Source organism: Capra hircus, chromosome 7 (genome assembly GCF_001704415.2).
Source record: "Capra hircus breed San Clemente chromosome 7, ASM170441v1, whole genome shotgun sequence".
Classification (NCBI taxonomy): Eukaryota; Metazoa; Chordata; class Mammalia; order Artiodactyla; family Bovidae; genus Capra; species Capra hircus.
This window is the reverse complement of record NC_030814.1, coordinates 17,083,201-17,099,596: the sequence shown is the minus strand read 5'-3', so window position 1 is coordinate 17,099,596 and position 16,396 is coordinate 17,083,201. Positions and strand designations below refer to the sequence as shown.

At 37.0% G+C, this 16,396-nt stretch overlaps 1 protein-coding gene across 2 annotated transcripts in view; it reads right to left on the bottom strand.

Annotated features, from left to right (window-relative positions):
• Window positions 1-16,396, bottom strand: part of FAM172A (family with sequence similarity 172 member A) — a 409,085-nt gene that overhangs the window by 368,967 nt on the left and 23,722 nt on the right. The window contains exon 2 of one of the 2 annotated variants that reach the window (XM_018050039.1): window positions 1,325-1,448. The exons of the other annotated variant lie outside the window; for it this stretch is intronic. Within the exon in view, the coding sequence (XP_017905528.1) occupies window positions 1,325-1,430 (106 nt within the window). The 5' untranslated portion in view covers window positions 1,431-1,448. The remainder of the gene's footprint in view (window positions 1-1,324; window positions 1,449-16,396) is intronic. 2 annotated transcript variants of the gene reach the window in all.

The window sequence follows — 16,396 nt, the reverse complement described above, 5'->3', positions numbered from 1 at the left end:
TTCTCCAGATATATGAATTGCAAATATTTGTTCCCATCTAAAGCATATCTCTCCTTTTTCTTAAAACAGTTCGTGCTTGTGTGGTCAGTTGCTATGTTGTGTCTGACTCTGCGAATTGCTTTCTTCCTATTCTCTAACTGAAGTTTTCCAATATGACTTTCATTTCCTTCAACTCACTGAAACAGCTCTTTGTGAAGACCATCAATAACCTCCACACTGCTAAATATAAAAGTAAACTCTCAGTCCTCATCTAGCCTGGTTTATGGGTGTACTTAGCCACTCAGTCGTGTCCAACTCTTTGCAACCCCATGGACTGTAGCCCACCAGGCTCCTCTGTCCATGGCGATTCTCCAGGGAAGAATACTGGAGTTGGTTGTCATGCCCTCCTCCAGCGGATCTTCCCAACCCAGGAATCGAACCCAGGTCTCCCACATTGCAGGCAGATTCTTTACTGTCTGAGCCACCAGCAAAGCCTGATTAATAATATGATTAAATTAATTAAACCCATTTTCTTCAGTAGGTGTTCAGGATCTTTCTCTCACTCCTAGCCTGCAGCCTATCTTATCAGAAATCATTTTAAGTGTCTATTGCTAGTTCTCCCTCATTTTCCTGACCCTAAGATTGAGATGACCCACACTTCAGTCTTCAGACTTTTTCTCTTTCTGTTTGCAATCTCTGATGATCTCAATTAGGACCATAACTTTAAATATTACCTCTATGCCAATAATTCCCAAAGCTTTAATCTCCAGTCCAAATACTTTCCCAAACTCCACACTCAACCTTCTCCAGCCTAATATTGAAGTGGCATCTCAGTTTACTATTTAATATGTCTAAAACCTGCCTTCCTCACACTTTTCTTAATCTAACAAATGGCACCCAAATTCCCAAAGAAAGTCTAAAGCAGATTCCTTCTTACAGAGAGCTTCTCATAAAATATTCTTAGTGCAATGCCACAAAGACAGAATATAGGATTAGACAGATCATTACTCTAACCCAGTATGACATTTTGAACAACAAAAATACGGTAAGGGCACTAGGCTTGATTCAAGAGATCTCTGGTATTAGTTTTACCATTAAATACATGACCTTGAATAAGAAGAGCATTAAGAATTGTTACAGCTGTAAAATCACATGACTTTATGATTTATTTACCTAGTACATACTATATCTCAGACATTGAGGTGGTCACTGTGATGGACATAAATAATTATAGATTACAGATATTCTTATTTTAGAATGGAAATGAATGTAAGGTCACCTAAATATTCCTGCACCTTCATTAGGCACAATGAAAATATCCTGAAAAAGCAAATTAAGTATGTACCTTTGAGTGCTGTTGTCTTTTCTTTTTCATCTGGACCTCCCTGCTGGATTTGTGCCATGCTTATCCAAATTGGCAACAAAATTAAAGAGCTCAAGGAAATAGACATCAATCTTCAGAAGACAGTCTAGAATGAATGAAAGCAATAAATTAAGCTCTACTCGGTCCTACCTACTCCATGAGAAGGTCCTAGATCCTCCCAGTTGGGATTAATCTCTCTATCCTGATTTCCCACTGCGCTTTGTTGATGCCTGTACCACAGTACTTATCATAGCCTGCCTTGCATTACCGTTATTTATGTATTTGTCTAGGTCAGCTAACAGATTACAAGCCCCAGGATAAAGGTATCAACTTTTTGTCATCTTGATATCTCTCATATCACCAAACACAATATCTTAAATACACATATGCTTAATGCTGCTGAATTGAATTTAGCTAAACTGACTATTTAGGTATAGTTCCCCAATATCTAATTAAAAAAAAAATACTTCCAGGTAGTTTCAAAACCTGAAATTTCTTTTAAAATAAACTGTAAACATATGTCATGTACCAGGTCAGAATATTTTCTTTCTGGGACATGCAGACGGGCAGAAGGAGAAACATACATATACTACCCGTTAGTATATAATTCAAAATACAAATTTAAGGAGGAAAAAAATGGCCCTAAAAAAAAAAAAAAACTATGTCAAATTCAATGTCTGAAAGTCAGTCTATAAATGGTACCCCAATAAACAATCATAATATAAAGTTAAAATTTATTAAAATATAATTCTGCTCTACTTTGGCCAAAGGGAAAACATTTGAACTATCGTTTCTCCCAGGGTGCCAACAAACAAGGGGAAAAAAAACACTATTCCTAAAATTTAACAGAAAAAAAAAAATGCAACACATACAAAGGGAAAAAATTAAACTAAATTAATATAGTCAATCCATAACTGTTAATGAGATTACATAAAAGCTGAGGTAAGAGAATATTCCTCTGATTAATTTACTTAATACCTAAAAAGTAAACATCAGTTTCTACTCAAGAGGTATACTGTACGATTATCTTTAAAAACTCAGGCATTTGTATAATTAACAGAGTAGAAAAGAAAATACTTAATAATAATAATGCTTAAAATAATAGTTTTAAACTAAGAATGTTCCCAGGGTCATAAATCAACACTGCCCTTAGCTCCGCTCTGACTGTGCGTGGGGAAACAAGGGGAAGTTCTCTCTGGCTCTGCCAGGAGCTAGCCACGTGCTCTTGGCAAACTATCTAACTTCTCCATGTCTCCTTTAATGGAAATGATAACCACGCCTCCCTTGTGTTGTTACAATGAGTTTTAATGTAAAACACTTAGTATGGTGCCTGATGGGTAATTTAAGGGTTCAACATACCTTAGTTTGTTTTTTTTAAAATACTATAAATGTATCTTAGCTTCCCCATTTAATAACAGCTCTATGGCTTAGGGACAAGCCACTTAATATTCAAAAATCTTCAGATTTCTCATTTGTAAAATGTAGGTTATATTGTAGTGGTTGAGAATTAATATTATGGAAGGTGTATATAGCTGACTGTTGCTATTACTAGTGGTATTTTATCGCTTCTCAGGAATGCGAAGTTTCCTAACCTAGGAATAACTAGAATATGAGACTGTCTTTGACTGGAAAACCACTTTCACTTAGCATGGAAGTAGTTGCTATTTTTCTTCTGTGAATGGGTAACTTAAAACTCTGTAAATTATACACAGATGAAATATGCCTAGACTCCTTCAAGAACCAGTTTTATCTATATGATGAGCCATGTGCAAGGCACTAGGGTGCAATGGAGAGTAAAACACGGACGGCCTGGGTGGGGCTTCTACTCTAGTGACCAGATCAAACTGCCACACTGCCACAAATAAAATATACAAGACTCAGACTGATCATTACAACACGTAAGAAAAAGCAATATTTGTAAGGGCTATAGGGCTACGTTTGGGAATTAGTTTCATCTGTCAAGTCCCACAAGTTTGGGTACAAGTTTCCCCAGCAACTCCTTACTATCTACCATCCTGTAGCAGAAAAAATAGAAATGTTCACAATGAGACCTTCCATACAGTGCTTCTTGCTAACAATTCCAAGACCAAATTAACTATTCACAGGAGACTTCTCGCACTTTTTCACTCTATCCCCTCTGTCAATTCAGTATTCTCGTAAATATGAACTTTTGGTTTTCACTGGCCTCAAACTGTCTAAGCAGAACAACTTATATGATTATTTCATTGTAACTGTTTCACTGAAAGAGAAAGTATAAAATATTTTTGATGTCAGACTCATTTTCAAAATTCACATTTTTTTTTATTTTTTTTTTATTTTTTTTATTTTAATTTTTTATTTTTTTTTTAAATTTTAAAATCTTTAATTCTTACATGCGTTCCCAAACATGAACCCCCCTCCCACCTCCCTCCCCACAACATCTCTCTGGGTCATCCCCATGCACCAGCCCCAAGCAAGCTGCACCCTACGTCAGACATGGACTGGCGATTCAATTCTTACATGACAGTATACATGTTAGAATTCCCATTCTCCCAAATCATCCCACCCTCTCCCTCTCCCTCTGAGTCCAAAAGTCTGGTATACACATCTGTGTCTTTTTTCCTGTCTTGCATACAGGGTCGTCATTGCCATCTTCCTAAATTCCATATATATGTGTTAGTATACTGTATTGGTGTTTTTCTTTCTGGCTTACTTCACTCTGTATTCACATTTTAAAATTATGGGGATCTCATGTACAGCATGTTGACTACAGTTATCAACACTGTGTTGTATACTTGAAAGTTGCTAAGAGGGTAGGTCTTTAAAAAAATAGGTAACTATGTGAGGTGAGAAATGTATTAACTAACCTTATTGTGGTATCATTTTGAAAAAGATACAGAAATCAAATCATCACATTCTATGCCTTAAATGCACATAATGTGATGTTAATTATATCTCAGTAAAACTTGAAAAAAAAAAGGAAGCTGTAACTGGTCTTCAGTGTTTAATAACAAGCTCCCCCTTCAGACTTTAATCTCCATGAGGACAGGTAATCTCATCTGTTCCTAAAACAAGGTTGGATGTATTTGGAGCCCAGTGGATATTTGTCAAATTCCCAAATAAATGAGTAAGAGATAGAGGGGCAAAAATATATTTCACGTTTTAAAGAACTGTTTTCAAGACTTCCAAGATCAAATATCAATTAAAAATCATTTGCTTCTTTTATACAAGACAATCCGAAGATACACACTGCAATTTACTGAAGTGACAATATTTAAGTTCGGAGACTACTAATTACTCTCTTTGACCATAAACCTTAAAACAGCAGATACGAAGCAGATAAGTATGAAGCAAATTGCCTACTGCTTTCTTATTCACTGTTAGATTTTTACCTTCTCAAGTTATTTTCCTTGGCAGTGGCACAGCTGGTGAAACTAAATCAGGAACATTATAAATTCTTAATTTATTTTTCCTAATAAAAATTCAGAGTTATAACCTGCATGACCACAGATAAACACTATTGCAAATACAGTCAGCAAGCTGTTTGATACATCTGATATATATATATATATATTAACACGTGCACTCAACGTAGTTTATTTAGTATTATCTGATGGAGGTTAGGTTATAGGGAATAAAGTGGTAGAAGGTTTTTACTGATGTGAATTGGGACACAGTTGACATGTTGTATACTTCATGATAACCACTGCTGTTTAAATACAGTTTCCTAGAAATGGTTACAGTATAAACTAGATTCAAAACATCTCAGTTTGCAGTTTTATTCTGTGAATTACACAAAGCAATTATCATATCTTCTTCCCTTCTATGATTCCAACAGAGAATCCACTATGTATAAATAAAACTATAAATAACTTGTCATGTGTAATCTTGATCCAGTCAGCATTTCAAAACATGAAACGGTAGAATATTTATTTGCCTTGTTTGCTCAAAATATGGCACGAACACTTAAAAAAAGTACACAAAGACACACAGAAGGCTTAGTTTCCTATATTTGTTTGTTTTTAGTCGGGTATTAAATATGACCTAGAAAGAGATTAGTTTGCAACAGAAGGCCTTTCCACCTCATTCTCAATGTAATGATGAAAGTGCAAAATATATCACAGGACAAGTAAAATCGGGTTAAGTCCCTGGGATCCCTGGAGCTGGTTTGGTTCCAAAGAATATATGCTAAGTCAGGCTCTTGAAATTCAGTTCAAGACAGCCTGTGTGTGTGTGCTTAGTAGCTCAGTCTTGTCCAACTCTTTATGACCCCATGGACTGTAACCCGCCAGGCTCCTCTGTCATGGGAGTTCTCCAGGCAAGAATACTGGAAAGGGTTGCCATGCCCTCCTCCAGAGGATCTTCCCAACCCAGGGACTGAACCCATTGCAGGTGGATTCTTTACTGTCTGAGTCACAAGGGAAGTCCAAAGAGAGCCTACTTGTAATCAAAACATAGTAACTTATCAGTACCAGAGATTTATGCGGAACTAAACAGACTGGTTCCAAATAGGAAAAGGAGTACATCAAGGCTGTATATTGGGGGCAGGTGGAGAAGGGGACAACAGAGGATGAGATGGCTGGATAGCATCACTGACTCGATGGGTGTGAGTCCAGGTGAACTCTGCTTATTTAACTTATATGCAGAGTACATCATGAGAAACGCTGGACTGGAAGAAACATAAGCTGGAATCAAGATTGCCGGGAGAACTATCAATAACCTCACATATGCAGATGATACCACCCTTATGGCAGAAAGTGCAGAGGAACTCAAAAGCCTCTTGATGAAAGTAAAAGAGGAAAGTGAAAAAGTTGGCTTAAAGCTCAACATTCAGAAAACGAAGATCATGGCATCTGGTCCCATCACTTCATGGGAAATAGACGGGGAAACAGCGGAAACAGTGTCAGACTTCATTTTGGGGGGGCTCCAAAATCACTGCAGATGGTGACTGCAGCCATGAAATTAAAAGACGCTTACTCCTTGGAAGGAAAGTTATGACCAACCTAGATAGCATATTCAAAAACAGAGACATTACTTTGCCGACTAAGGTCCGTCTAGCCAAGGCTGTGGTTTTTCCAGTAGTCATGTATGGATGTGAGAGTTGGACTGTGAAGAAGGCTGAGTGCCGAAGAATTGATGCTTTTGAACTGTGGTGTTGGCGAAGACTCTTGAGAGTCCCTTGGACTGCAAGGAGATCCAACCAGTCCATTCTGAAGGAGATCAGCCCTGGGATTTCTTTGGAAGGAATGATGCTAAAGCTGAAACTCCAGTACTTTGGCCACCTCATGCAAAGAGTTGACTCATTGGAAAAGACTCCGATGCTAGGGGGGATTGGCGGCAGGAGGAGAAGGGGCCGACAGAGGATGAGATGGCTGGATGGCATCACTGACTCGATGGGCGTGAGTCTGGGTGAACTCCGGGACTTGGTGATGGACAGGGAGGCCTGGTGTGCTGCGATTCTTGGGGTCGCAAAGAGTCGGACACGACTGAGCGACTGAACTGAACTGAACTGAACTGAAAACATCTATCCAAATTATAGTTAAAGTATGCATGTTACTGAGAAGTTGCTCATCAGCAAAGGTTAGTTCATAACAATCCTGGACAGTTCATAGTTCTGAGGCAATAGTGTGAAAAATGTACATTTTGTAGAGTGAGCACATATGAGTAGGACTGTGTGTGGTGAGCGTGTACAGACACATGGGCCCTGGGGAAGAAGCTAAAGAATAAGGGCATGAGGCAGAAGCAGACATGGAAGACAAGGCCCGGGGTAATACGGGCTCCTGGTGCACAGAGAATGGTGGCTTCTGCAGAGAATGTAATCTGTATGTGGGTCAAAGTTTAGCTCAGAGTAGGAATACATTGTTCTAATCCAAGCACATCTAAAGTAACTCCTTAGTTCCTAAAGCAATGTGATGTAGGTTTGGGATGAGAAATTCAGGCTTTTTAACCTCAATTCCACCACCTAGTGGCTGAGAGACCTTGAGAAAGTCACAGCTTCTCTAACTTAAGTAATGGGACTAACAAAGAAAATAAGAGTACGTCCTTTTACTGGGCGTTTCCCTCTGTGGCTCAGATGGTAAAGAATCTGTCTGCAATGCAGGAGACATGGGTTCAGTTCCTGGGTCAGGAAGAACCCCAGGAGAAGGGAATGGCAACCCACTCCAGTATGCTTGCCTGGGAAATCCCATGGACAGAGGAACCTGGTGGGCTACAGTCCATGGGGTCACAAAGAGTTGGATACGACTGACTGACTAACACTTTCGCTTTCCCTTCACAGGATGATTATGAAGCTTCTATGAAAAAATATAGACAAACACATTTTATAAACTACAAATTCCTTTACAAATATTAGTAATTCATATAACATCAGAAATAATTTGATTCCAATTACTATGTGCTCAAACTCCAAAAAAGCTATCCTTATCAGTTTAGCCTACCGGAATAAGAAACTTTCAATGTGCAACATTCGGGTGAATTCTTAGAATAAACAATAAAGCCCCCCAATAAATACTTCTTGAGTTGACTTGGCTTTCCAAGGCTATGCTGAAAATAATCATAATGGAATTTAAATTAATTTGTTTATATTCTTGTCCAATCTTACTAAAATGTATGTCTAAAAAAGTTCAAGCATGTGAGTTCTATCTTCATTCAGATCAAAGTCATGTCCAAAGAGCACTATTTTAACTATCTCTTAAATGCACATGTTACTCACAGAGTCACCAAGTCTCTTCACATCCAGTTTTTTAATAGGTTCAACTTATTAGCTACAACTGACGGGTAGAGTCAAACTACTCAGCTTCCACCAGGAAAACGATTCCGGTTTCTTCATCCGACAGAAAGTTTTCACTCCTGTGCACTCATTTATATGCTCAGAGAGTATTACAATTTAGAGCTTGGGCTAGTTGGATGAAATTAATTACATATATAAAAGCTGTCCACTAAAATTGTCTCATTCTATTTGGTTTGCTATTCAGAATTAATATTGATAAAAATTACTCCTCATCACAATGGAATATTCCTGAGCCATTTAAAAGAATGAACTATTGCCATCTGCAGCAGCAGGGATGGTCCTATAGAGTATTATACTTACTGAAGCAAGTTAGATAGAGGCAAATATTACATGGCATCACTTATATGTGGAATCCAAAAAGTAAAACAAATGGACCTACATATAAAACAGAAACAGACTCACAGACATAGAAAACAAATTTACAGTTACCAAAGGGGAAAGTAAGGCAAAAGAGGGATAAATTAGGAGTAGAGGATTAACAAATGCAAACTACTATACGTAAAATAAATAAGCAACAAGGATTTACAGAAAAATATATTCAATATCTTATAATAACCTTTCATGGAAAAGCAGCTGAATACACATATATATATAAAACTGAATCACTTCATTATACACCTGAAACTAACAAGACATTGTAAATCAACTGCATGTCAGTAAAAAATTTAATACATTTTAAAATAAATCCCTAAACTGCAAACAAACTGAAACAAACTACTCATCAAGTTTGTTACATAACTATTAAAAAAAAAACCTACTCCCCATCATTCCTCACAATATTTTGGTAAATCAAGCATCTAAAAGAGTCAAAAGGTATGGGATATCAAAAAGAAAGATTTTAGAAGAAACTAATATTTTACTACTGTGTCTTTTAACAGGTTCCCAAATTGCTAGTTGTTTGGTTAGCGTTTACATTGTTTTCTGGCTAGCAAAGAGACAGAAACTCAACAAGGCTGGTGAAAAACCTTAGAATATTTACAAGACTACACTAAAGCTCAATCTGAGAAATTAAAAACACCTAAAACAATCCTTTTAGATAATTCTCAATTTTGAAGCTCCACAAAAGAAAAAAAATAATTTAAATAGCCTTTTATGGAGTTTTCATAATATGGTACAGAAATAGCAAAGGTACATCAGAGGGCAGAAGAATTCTCAAAAAGGACATACGCTCAAAATTTGAGAAAAACAGAGTATGTCAAAAATATAGGATCATTTATGGGGGTCAAATTAAATTGTCATTAGCTACTTAAGAGACTTTAATTTTATGATAAACATAAACACTAAAATATAATATTACAAATGTCCATAACTCCAGACCAAACTGACCAAGCAGAAGCTATCTTCATAAGATTTAAAAGTAACCAATACCATGAAATAACTGTAAGAACATATTTGCAAAGCTTAAATCAAATTTTCTCATTCCATAAATACTCTTACTAGCATCTCTGCTTAACTTTGTGAACTCAAGGTTCAATCTAAATTTTAAATATAATATGCATGTGGTAGACACTAAGGTGACCCTCCCTCAGATTAATAAATAGGTTGAGGGAGTTGGGATTGGGGAGAGAACTGGGTTCTAGTGGGTACCCAGTTTCTTTTTGAGGTGATGATTCCTATGGTCTGAAAGAGATGACGCTGGCATTGGAACAGTATTAAATGGATCTCTCTCCCCTATCTCTTCTTTACAGCTACAACGCCAAAAGTCAAGGCACAGTCTCAAAAGGGATGAGCCCTGACCATCTCACTCATGCTTCCTTTTTCCTTCCATGGGAAAAAAACAACTGTTAAGTGGACTTCAGGCAGACTCACTTAAAGAACTTCTCTCTTCAAATGTCCCTCTCATCCCTTCCACCATAGTCAGGCTGGCAACCATGTAGGCCTGCTCTATCTAGACACCAGGGGCAAATATTATTTCCTAGGTGTAAATGTAAATATTTACATATAGAGTTTTGTAAATCGCAGCACTCTAGCCCAGCTCTAGTTCTGTGCACTGGGATTCTCTGTCAATCATTACTTGCCTCCCTGGCCTGTCCCTATCCCTTACATGCATCTTCCAGTGAGAACCTGGTGGGAAGCACTGGTTCACTTTGGCCATGATTCAGTTCATTCTTTGGCCACATACCACCTAACAGTATTTAGATTTTACCCAATTTCTAATAGGGACTGAATTTTGGTAATAATTGGTTTATTTTGATTGTTATTATTTTGATTATTTTTGCAACTGATCTCACACACAATACTAACTTACTTCAAAGTCAGAAAAGTAACACCTGCTATAGTTAAAAAAAAAAAAATGAAGGAAAAACAAGTATATAATCAAGCAATTTAGTGTTAAGCCTGGCAAGATATACTAATAACACCAGCCACAAAGGTTAATGGCAAAGTTAAGCTTTGGGGGAGACCACAATTGTACTGCAAATAGGCATTTAAGTACCACTCATATCCAGTCTCTATTGACAGTGCACTCTTTATTGTTTATTTAAGGGGAAAATATCTGTGAAACTTGACTTTACCTAAATGCGTTAACAGCTACGAATGTTATCACTAGGTGCCTTCAGAATGAACAATTTTTTTCTCAGCTTCTAGACTTTCCCAGTTCTTTATGAAGTGATATTACTTTCTAGAATTTCATGTCTGTACCATATTTCAAAAATGACTGCATCCTGGGACCAACAAATGATGAACTCAGAAAGATTTGGGAAGGCTCTCTATTCCTGAGATACTACAAATATCTGATCTTAAATAAAGAGAATTAGAAACGTGAAACTTCAAACCACCTTTTCAAACTACCATATTAGTTACAGTGGTTACTTAACTTTATTCAGAAAACAATAAAAACAATTCATAACTTGACTAAATTAACAAAGGAGTTGAGATAGCAAAAATCTCTTATTCCAAAAACAAATAAGAACCCTCCTGGCTTCTACAAAATATTTTTTCCTCAAAAACAACCATCACTTAGCCAGACTATTAATTACAGGAATTTAAATCTGTGGCTCTAAAGTTGTCAGCACAAGGACAGTGTGCAATGTTAAGCCATTTATATTATTAGACCTATTTTTAAACACAGTATGCCAGACGGCTTTCACTACTATTGTCTACATAAACACAAAGTGGTAGAGACCCTTCCTATGATCATGAGAGTCAAGAATTTTACAACTAGAATTTCCTTCCAACATAATAGCTAACTTCCCTGAAGGACCCCTCCTATTGAGAACAAACTCAACATGTACATTACAAAACATTACAGTATCTACAAATGTCACTCACTAAATTAACACAGAGGAAGAAAAATCATAATAACTTTAAAATCTGCAGAAAAGTATTTGATAGAATTCAATACTCATTTTTGGAAGTCACAGCAAACCAGAAATAAAAAGGAATGCTCTTAACATGAAAGAGAGGTTCAAAAAAGTTACAGTAAAATTACTGTCCATGGTAAATTACTAAAAAACATTTTCTTTAAAGTCAGTTACCAAGAATGTCCAACATCACCAGTTTGCTTTTGTCACTTCTAGTCATAGGCCTTCCCTGGTGGCTCAGAGGGTAAAGCGTCTGTCTACAATGCGGGACACCCGGCTTCCATCCCTGGGTTGGGAAGATCCCCTGGAGAAGGAAATGGCAACCCACTCCAGGACTATTGCCTGGAAAATCCCATGGACAGAGGAGCCCGGTAGGCTACAGTCCATAGGGTTGCAAAGAGTCAGACACCACAGAGCGACTTCACTTCAAGGAAACATAAAAGAAATAAATTAAAATATATAAGGATTAAAAATAGGAAAACAAAGTTACCATTACTTGCAGATAATATGATTATCTTTTAGATAACAACAAACAAAATGAAGAAAAAGGATCTGCAAAAATAAAAAAAATATGAAGAATCTCTATATTATTAGGGATAAAAAGAGATTTTGGCAAGAAGACTAAAACAATTTATATTTTGATGTAAACTATATTTATAGATACCAGCAACAATCACTTATAAAGTATGGTTGCTTTTTAAAAGACATTTTGAAGAGCAAAAAATATGTTAAAACGATGTGCAGAAAATGATAAAATCTTACTAACAGAGAATAAAGAAGACTGAAATACATGAAGAAACATACCATATTCATGTAAGAAGGGCTCAATACTGTGAAGGTATCAGAGAAGATGACAGGAAGACTCGCCTTACCAGGTATCACAGTAATTAAGACAATGTATCGTTAGTACTAGAAGAGACAAGCTGACCGACAGAATAAAACTCCAAAGCAGAGCCACGTAGCAAACTGTGCGACACAGATGTCTCTGACATATCACTGGGCAAAGGACGAGCCTTTCAGTAATTGGAACTGGTCAGCTACGTTGCAAAAAATGAAATTAGATATCCATTTCAAAGATAGATATCAATTTTGAATGGATTAAGGGTATACATGCAAAAAACAAAACTTTAAACTTTTTAGGGGAAAATATGGGAGACTACTGTTTTGATCCTGGGACAGGAAATACAATTTTTTTTAAACGAAGACTGAGTTTGTTTTTTATTAATTTATTTCATTTTGGCTGCACTGAGCAGCACATGGGATCTTAGTTCCCCAACTAGGGATCAAACCCGTACTCCCTGCAGATGATGAGTGGAGTCTTAACCAATGAACTGCCAGGGAAGTCCCAAGAAACACATTTAGTAATAGATATTTATAAGAAAGATATTATTTTACACTCACTAAACTAGAAAATATTACGAAGTGACAATGTGACACGCTTAGGAAGTGTGTGACAAACTTATGAAGTGACAAGCACACACGAAGTGCTGTGCTTAGTTGTTCAGTCATGCCCAACTCTTTGTGACCCCATGGACTGTAGCCCACCAGGCTCCTCTGTCCATTGGGATTCTCCAAACAAGATACTAGAGTGGGTTGCCATGCCCTCCTCCAGGGGACCTTCCCAGCCCTGGGATGCCCAAAGTTACAAAAAGAATTAGGTATAATGGAGACTTTTATTCAGAGGGCTGACCAAAATATATCTTAATATAACCACTTTTTAAAAAATTGGCATAAGATACCCAGGTTAAACATTCTGATCATCTTCAGCTCAGTAACCACACATCTTGTCCCACTACTTGGTCTTGTACAGGTGTAACAGAAGACAACTGTAAAAATGTTCAAGAAATGTTCATATCATCAAAAAAGCTAGTTTATTCATTATCTGTAGATGCAAGACAAATTATCTCAAAATGCAGCTGCCAAAAACAACAAACATTTATAATCTCCCATGATTTTTACAGGTCAGAAATTCGGAAGCAGCTCATTTGGGAGGTTCTGGCTCAGATTCCTGAGGTTGCAGTTGAGATAAATTGTCAAGTCTATAACCATCTGAAGGTCTGACTGAGGCTAGAGGTAACTCACACACATAGATAAATTACTGGTACTGTGTTGATGCTAGACGCCTCAATATCTCCTCACATGAACTTCTTCCCAGAACTGCTTAAATATCACCAAGCCATGATTTCTGGTTTTCTTCACAGAGAGAGAACCAGGAAATCAAGGAGAAAGTTGCAAAATCCTCACCATCACTTCCTCAATAGTTTACTGGCACAGAGGACAATTCTATTCAATATAGGAAAGGTCTACACAAAGGTGTAAATATCAAGAACCAAGGATCACTGGGGGCCGTCTTAGAAACTGGTTACCCCAACTGGAAAAGACTGTTCTCCAATTAAAGCAAGGCAGATACACTGCAGTATATTAACAGAATGAACAGTATGAAGCAGTGAAAGTGAATGAGCCACAACCACACTGAAAAACAAGGCAAATGTTCCAAAAATTATTGTTGTTGTCAGTAAGTCGTGTCCAACTGTTTGTGACCCCATGGACTGTAGCATGCCAGGCTTTTCTGTCCTCCACTATCTCTCAGAATTCGCTCAAATTCATGTCCATTGAGTCAGTGATGCTTTTAATATCTAACCATCTTACCCTCTGCTGCCCTCTTCTCTTGCCGTCAATCTTTCTCAGCATCAGGGTCTCTTTCAATGATAGCTGGCTTTTCACATCAGCTGGTCAAAGTATTGGAGCTTCAGCTTTAGCAACAATCCTTCCAATGAATATTCAAGGTTGATTTCCTTTAAGATCGACTGGTTTGATCTCCTTGCAGTCCAAGGCACTCACAAGAGTCTTCTCTAAAATAGTACTGACTAAACAACCAAAAATCAGAAAACTTATAATACCATGTATATAGAGTTCAAAAACAAGCTTAACTAAAACAATTTATAGGTGTCACAATTTAGGTGATAAAACTTAAGAAAAATTAAGAGAAAAGCACAAAATTCAGAATATGGATTACCACTGGGAAGGCGGCAGGAGCATGAAATGGGGGGAAACACATGAGTCGATGTAAACTGTTGGTAGTGTATGCAGACTTTACACTACAAAGACTATATACAACTTGGGCCTGTGTGTTTTTATTTATCAACATTGTATTTTTAAGTAAATGATAAAGGAAACACTGAAAGAAAAGTAATAACTAATTTTACTAGTACTGCCTTCAATAAGTTATTCTTTGGGGGTATTTCTTTTAAACATAAAGTTAGCAGTCCAGTCCAATCTAGTTAGTCAGAAGTTTGGGGGTTCTACTTGGTGAGTAAACCTAAGAAGCAGTTATAAGGGAAAGGATAATAATCAAGTATTGAGTAAATCTCAGAAAAGGTATATATCAAAAAAAAATCATAATACTAAAACCCAATTGATTCCTTGCCTGTTTTGAAATGGAACTAATATTTTGAATAAAAATTGATTTTCTCAAAAGCATTTGCACCAGCTATATAAAAAGATAAAACTGTAAATGTTTAAAACCTGTATTAAAAATAATATCCCAAAACTTTATAATAAAGTATTTGAGAATACAACTATGCACATAAACTATTACTATGGTTTTGGTCTTTTCCTTGGTATTTGACACTAGTAAGTACAATAAGTAAAATCTGCCTTTGAAGATATACAAGCAATTAAATTTTTTAAATGCTGGCACAAGGGCAGTTATAAGCAACTTGAAAATAAAAGTGAGGACTAAGATATCCATCTAGTCAAGGCTCTGCTTTTTCCAGTAGTCATGTGTGGATGTGAGAGCTGGACTATAAAGAAAGCTGAGCGCTGAAGAATTGATGCTTTTGAACTGAGTGTGGGAGAAGACTCTTGAGAGTCCCTTGGACTGCAAGGAGATCCAACCAGTCCATCCTAAAGGAGATCAGTCCTGGGTGTTCATTGGAAGGACTGACGCTGAAGCTGAAACTCTAATACTTTGGCTATCTGATAAGAAGAGTTGACTCATTGGAAAGACCCTGATGCTGGGAAAGATTGAAGGTGGGAGAAGGGGACGACAGAGGATGAGATGGTTAGATGCCAGCACCGACATGATGGACATGAGTTTGAGTAAACTCCGGGAGTTGGTGATGGACAGGGAGGCCTGGCATTCTGCAGTCCATGGGGTCACAGGGAGTCAGACATGACTGAGCAACTGAACTAAATGGAAGATTTCATTTCAGAATGAAATTTCTGTCTGTCCCCTTGACTATCAAAAGACAGGCTAATCTAGCCACAAAACACTATTTTCCACAAAGGGATCATCTGCATGTCTTTCAACATGACACAAAAATAGGCTTTAATTCTGAGAAAAAAATAATCCTAATTTTCCTTGCCGTTTTTTTTTAAATAAGGTAAAAGAGGAAAATGTAACAGCAGCCACTGGAGGGAGGACTTGATGTTAGAATGAGAATAAAACAAGAATAAAGCATTTTATCTGGTGCTTTGACTGAAAATAACATTTTGTTAAACTCATTTCTATTTGTTTAAATGACAAATGCTGAAAATACTGCTTTTTCTGCTTGAGAGTTAAACTTCCTTTCACTGAAAAACAGATGTTGATTCAACCATCCTTTATTGGTACACAAATTAGCAGCAAGAAAATTATAAAGCTGCCTGGACTAACAAAGAATTAGCACCAATGCTTAGCCTAAGTATATATTTAAAGGCCTATCCTTGATTTTAAATAAGCCTGCATTGTGTTCATTTGAAATATTATCCACAAATTTTAATGTAAGACCTCAGGCACTATTTAAGCCCCAGGTAACCACAAGAAATCCAACAATTCATAAGTTGGCAGTGCTTCTGTAAACTCGTGCCATTGCTCTTCATGTGGCTAATGGGTTTGGTTTTGCTGTTAATGAAAATATTCAAGTATTTTAGTATTTGTTCACGCAAGCCTGTTTTAACATACACACATACACATACATATTACAAGGATCCCAAAGTAAG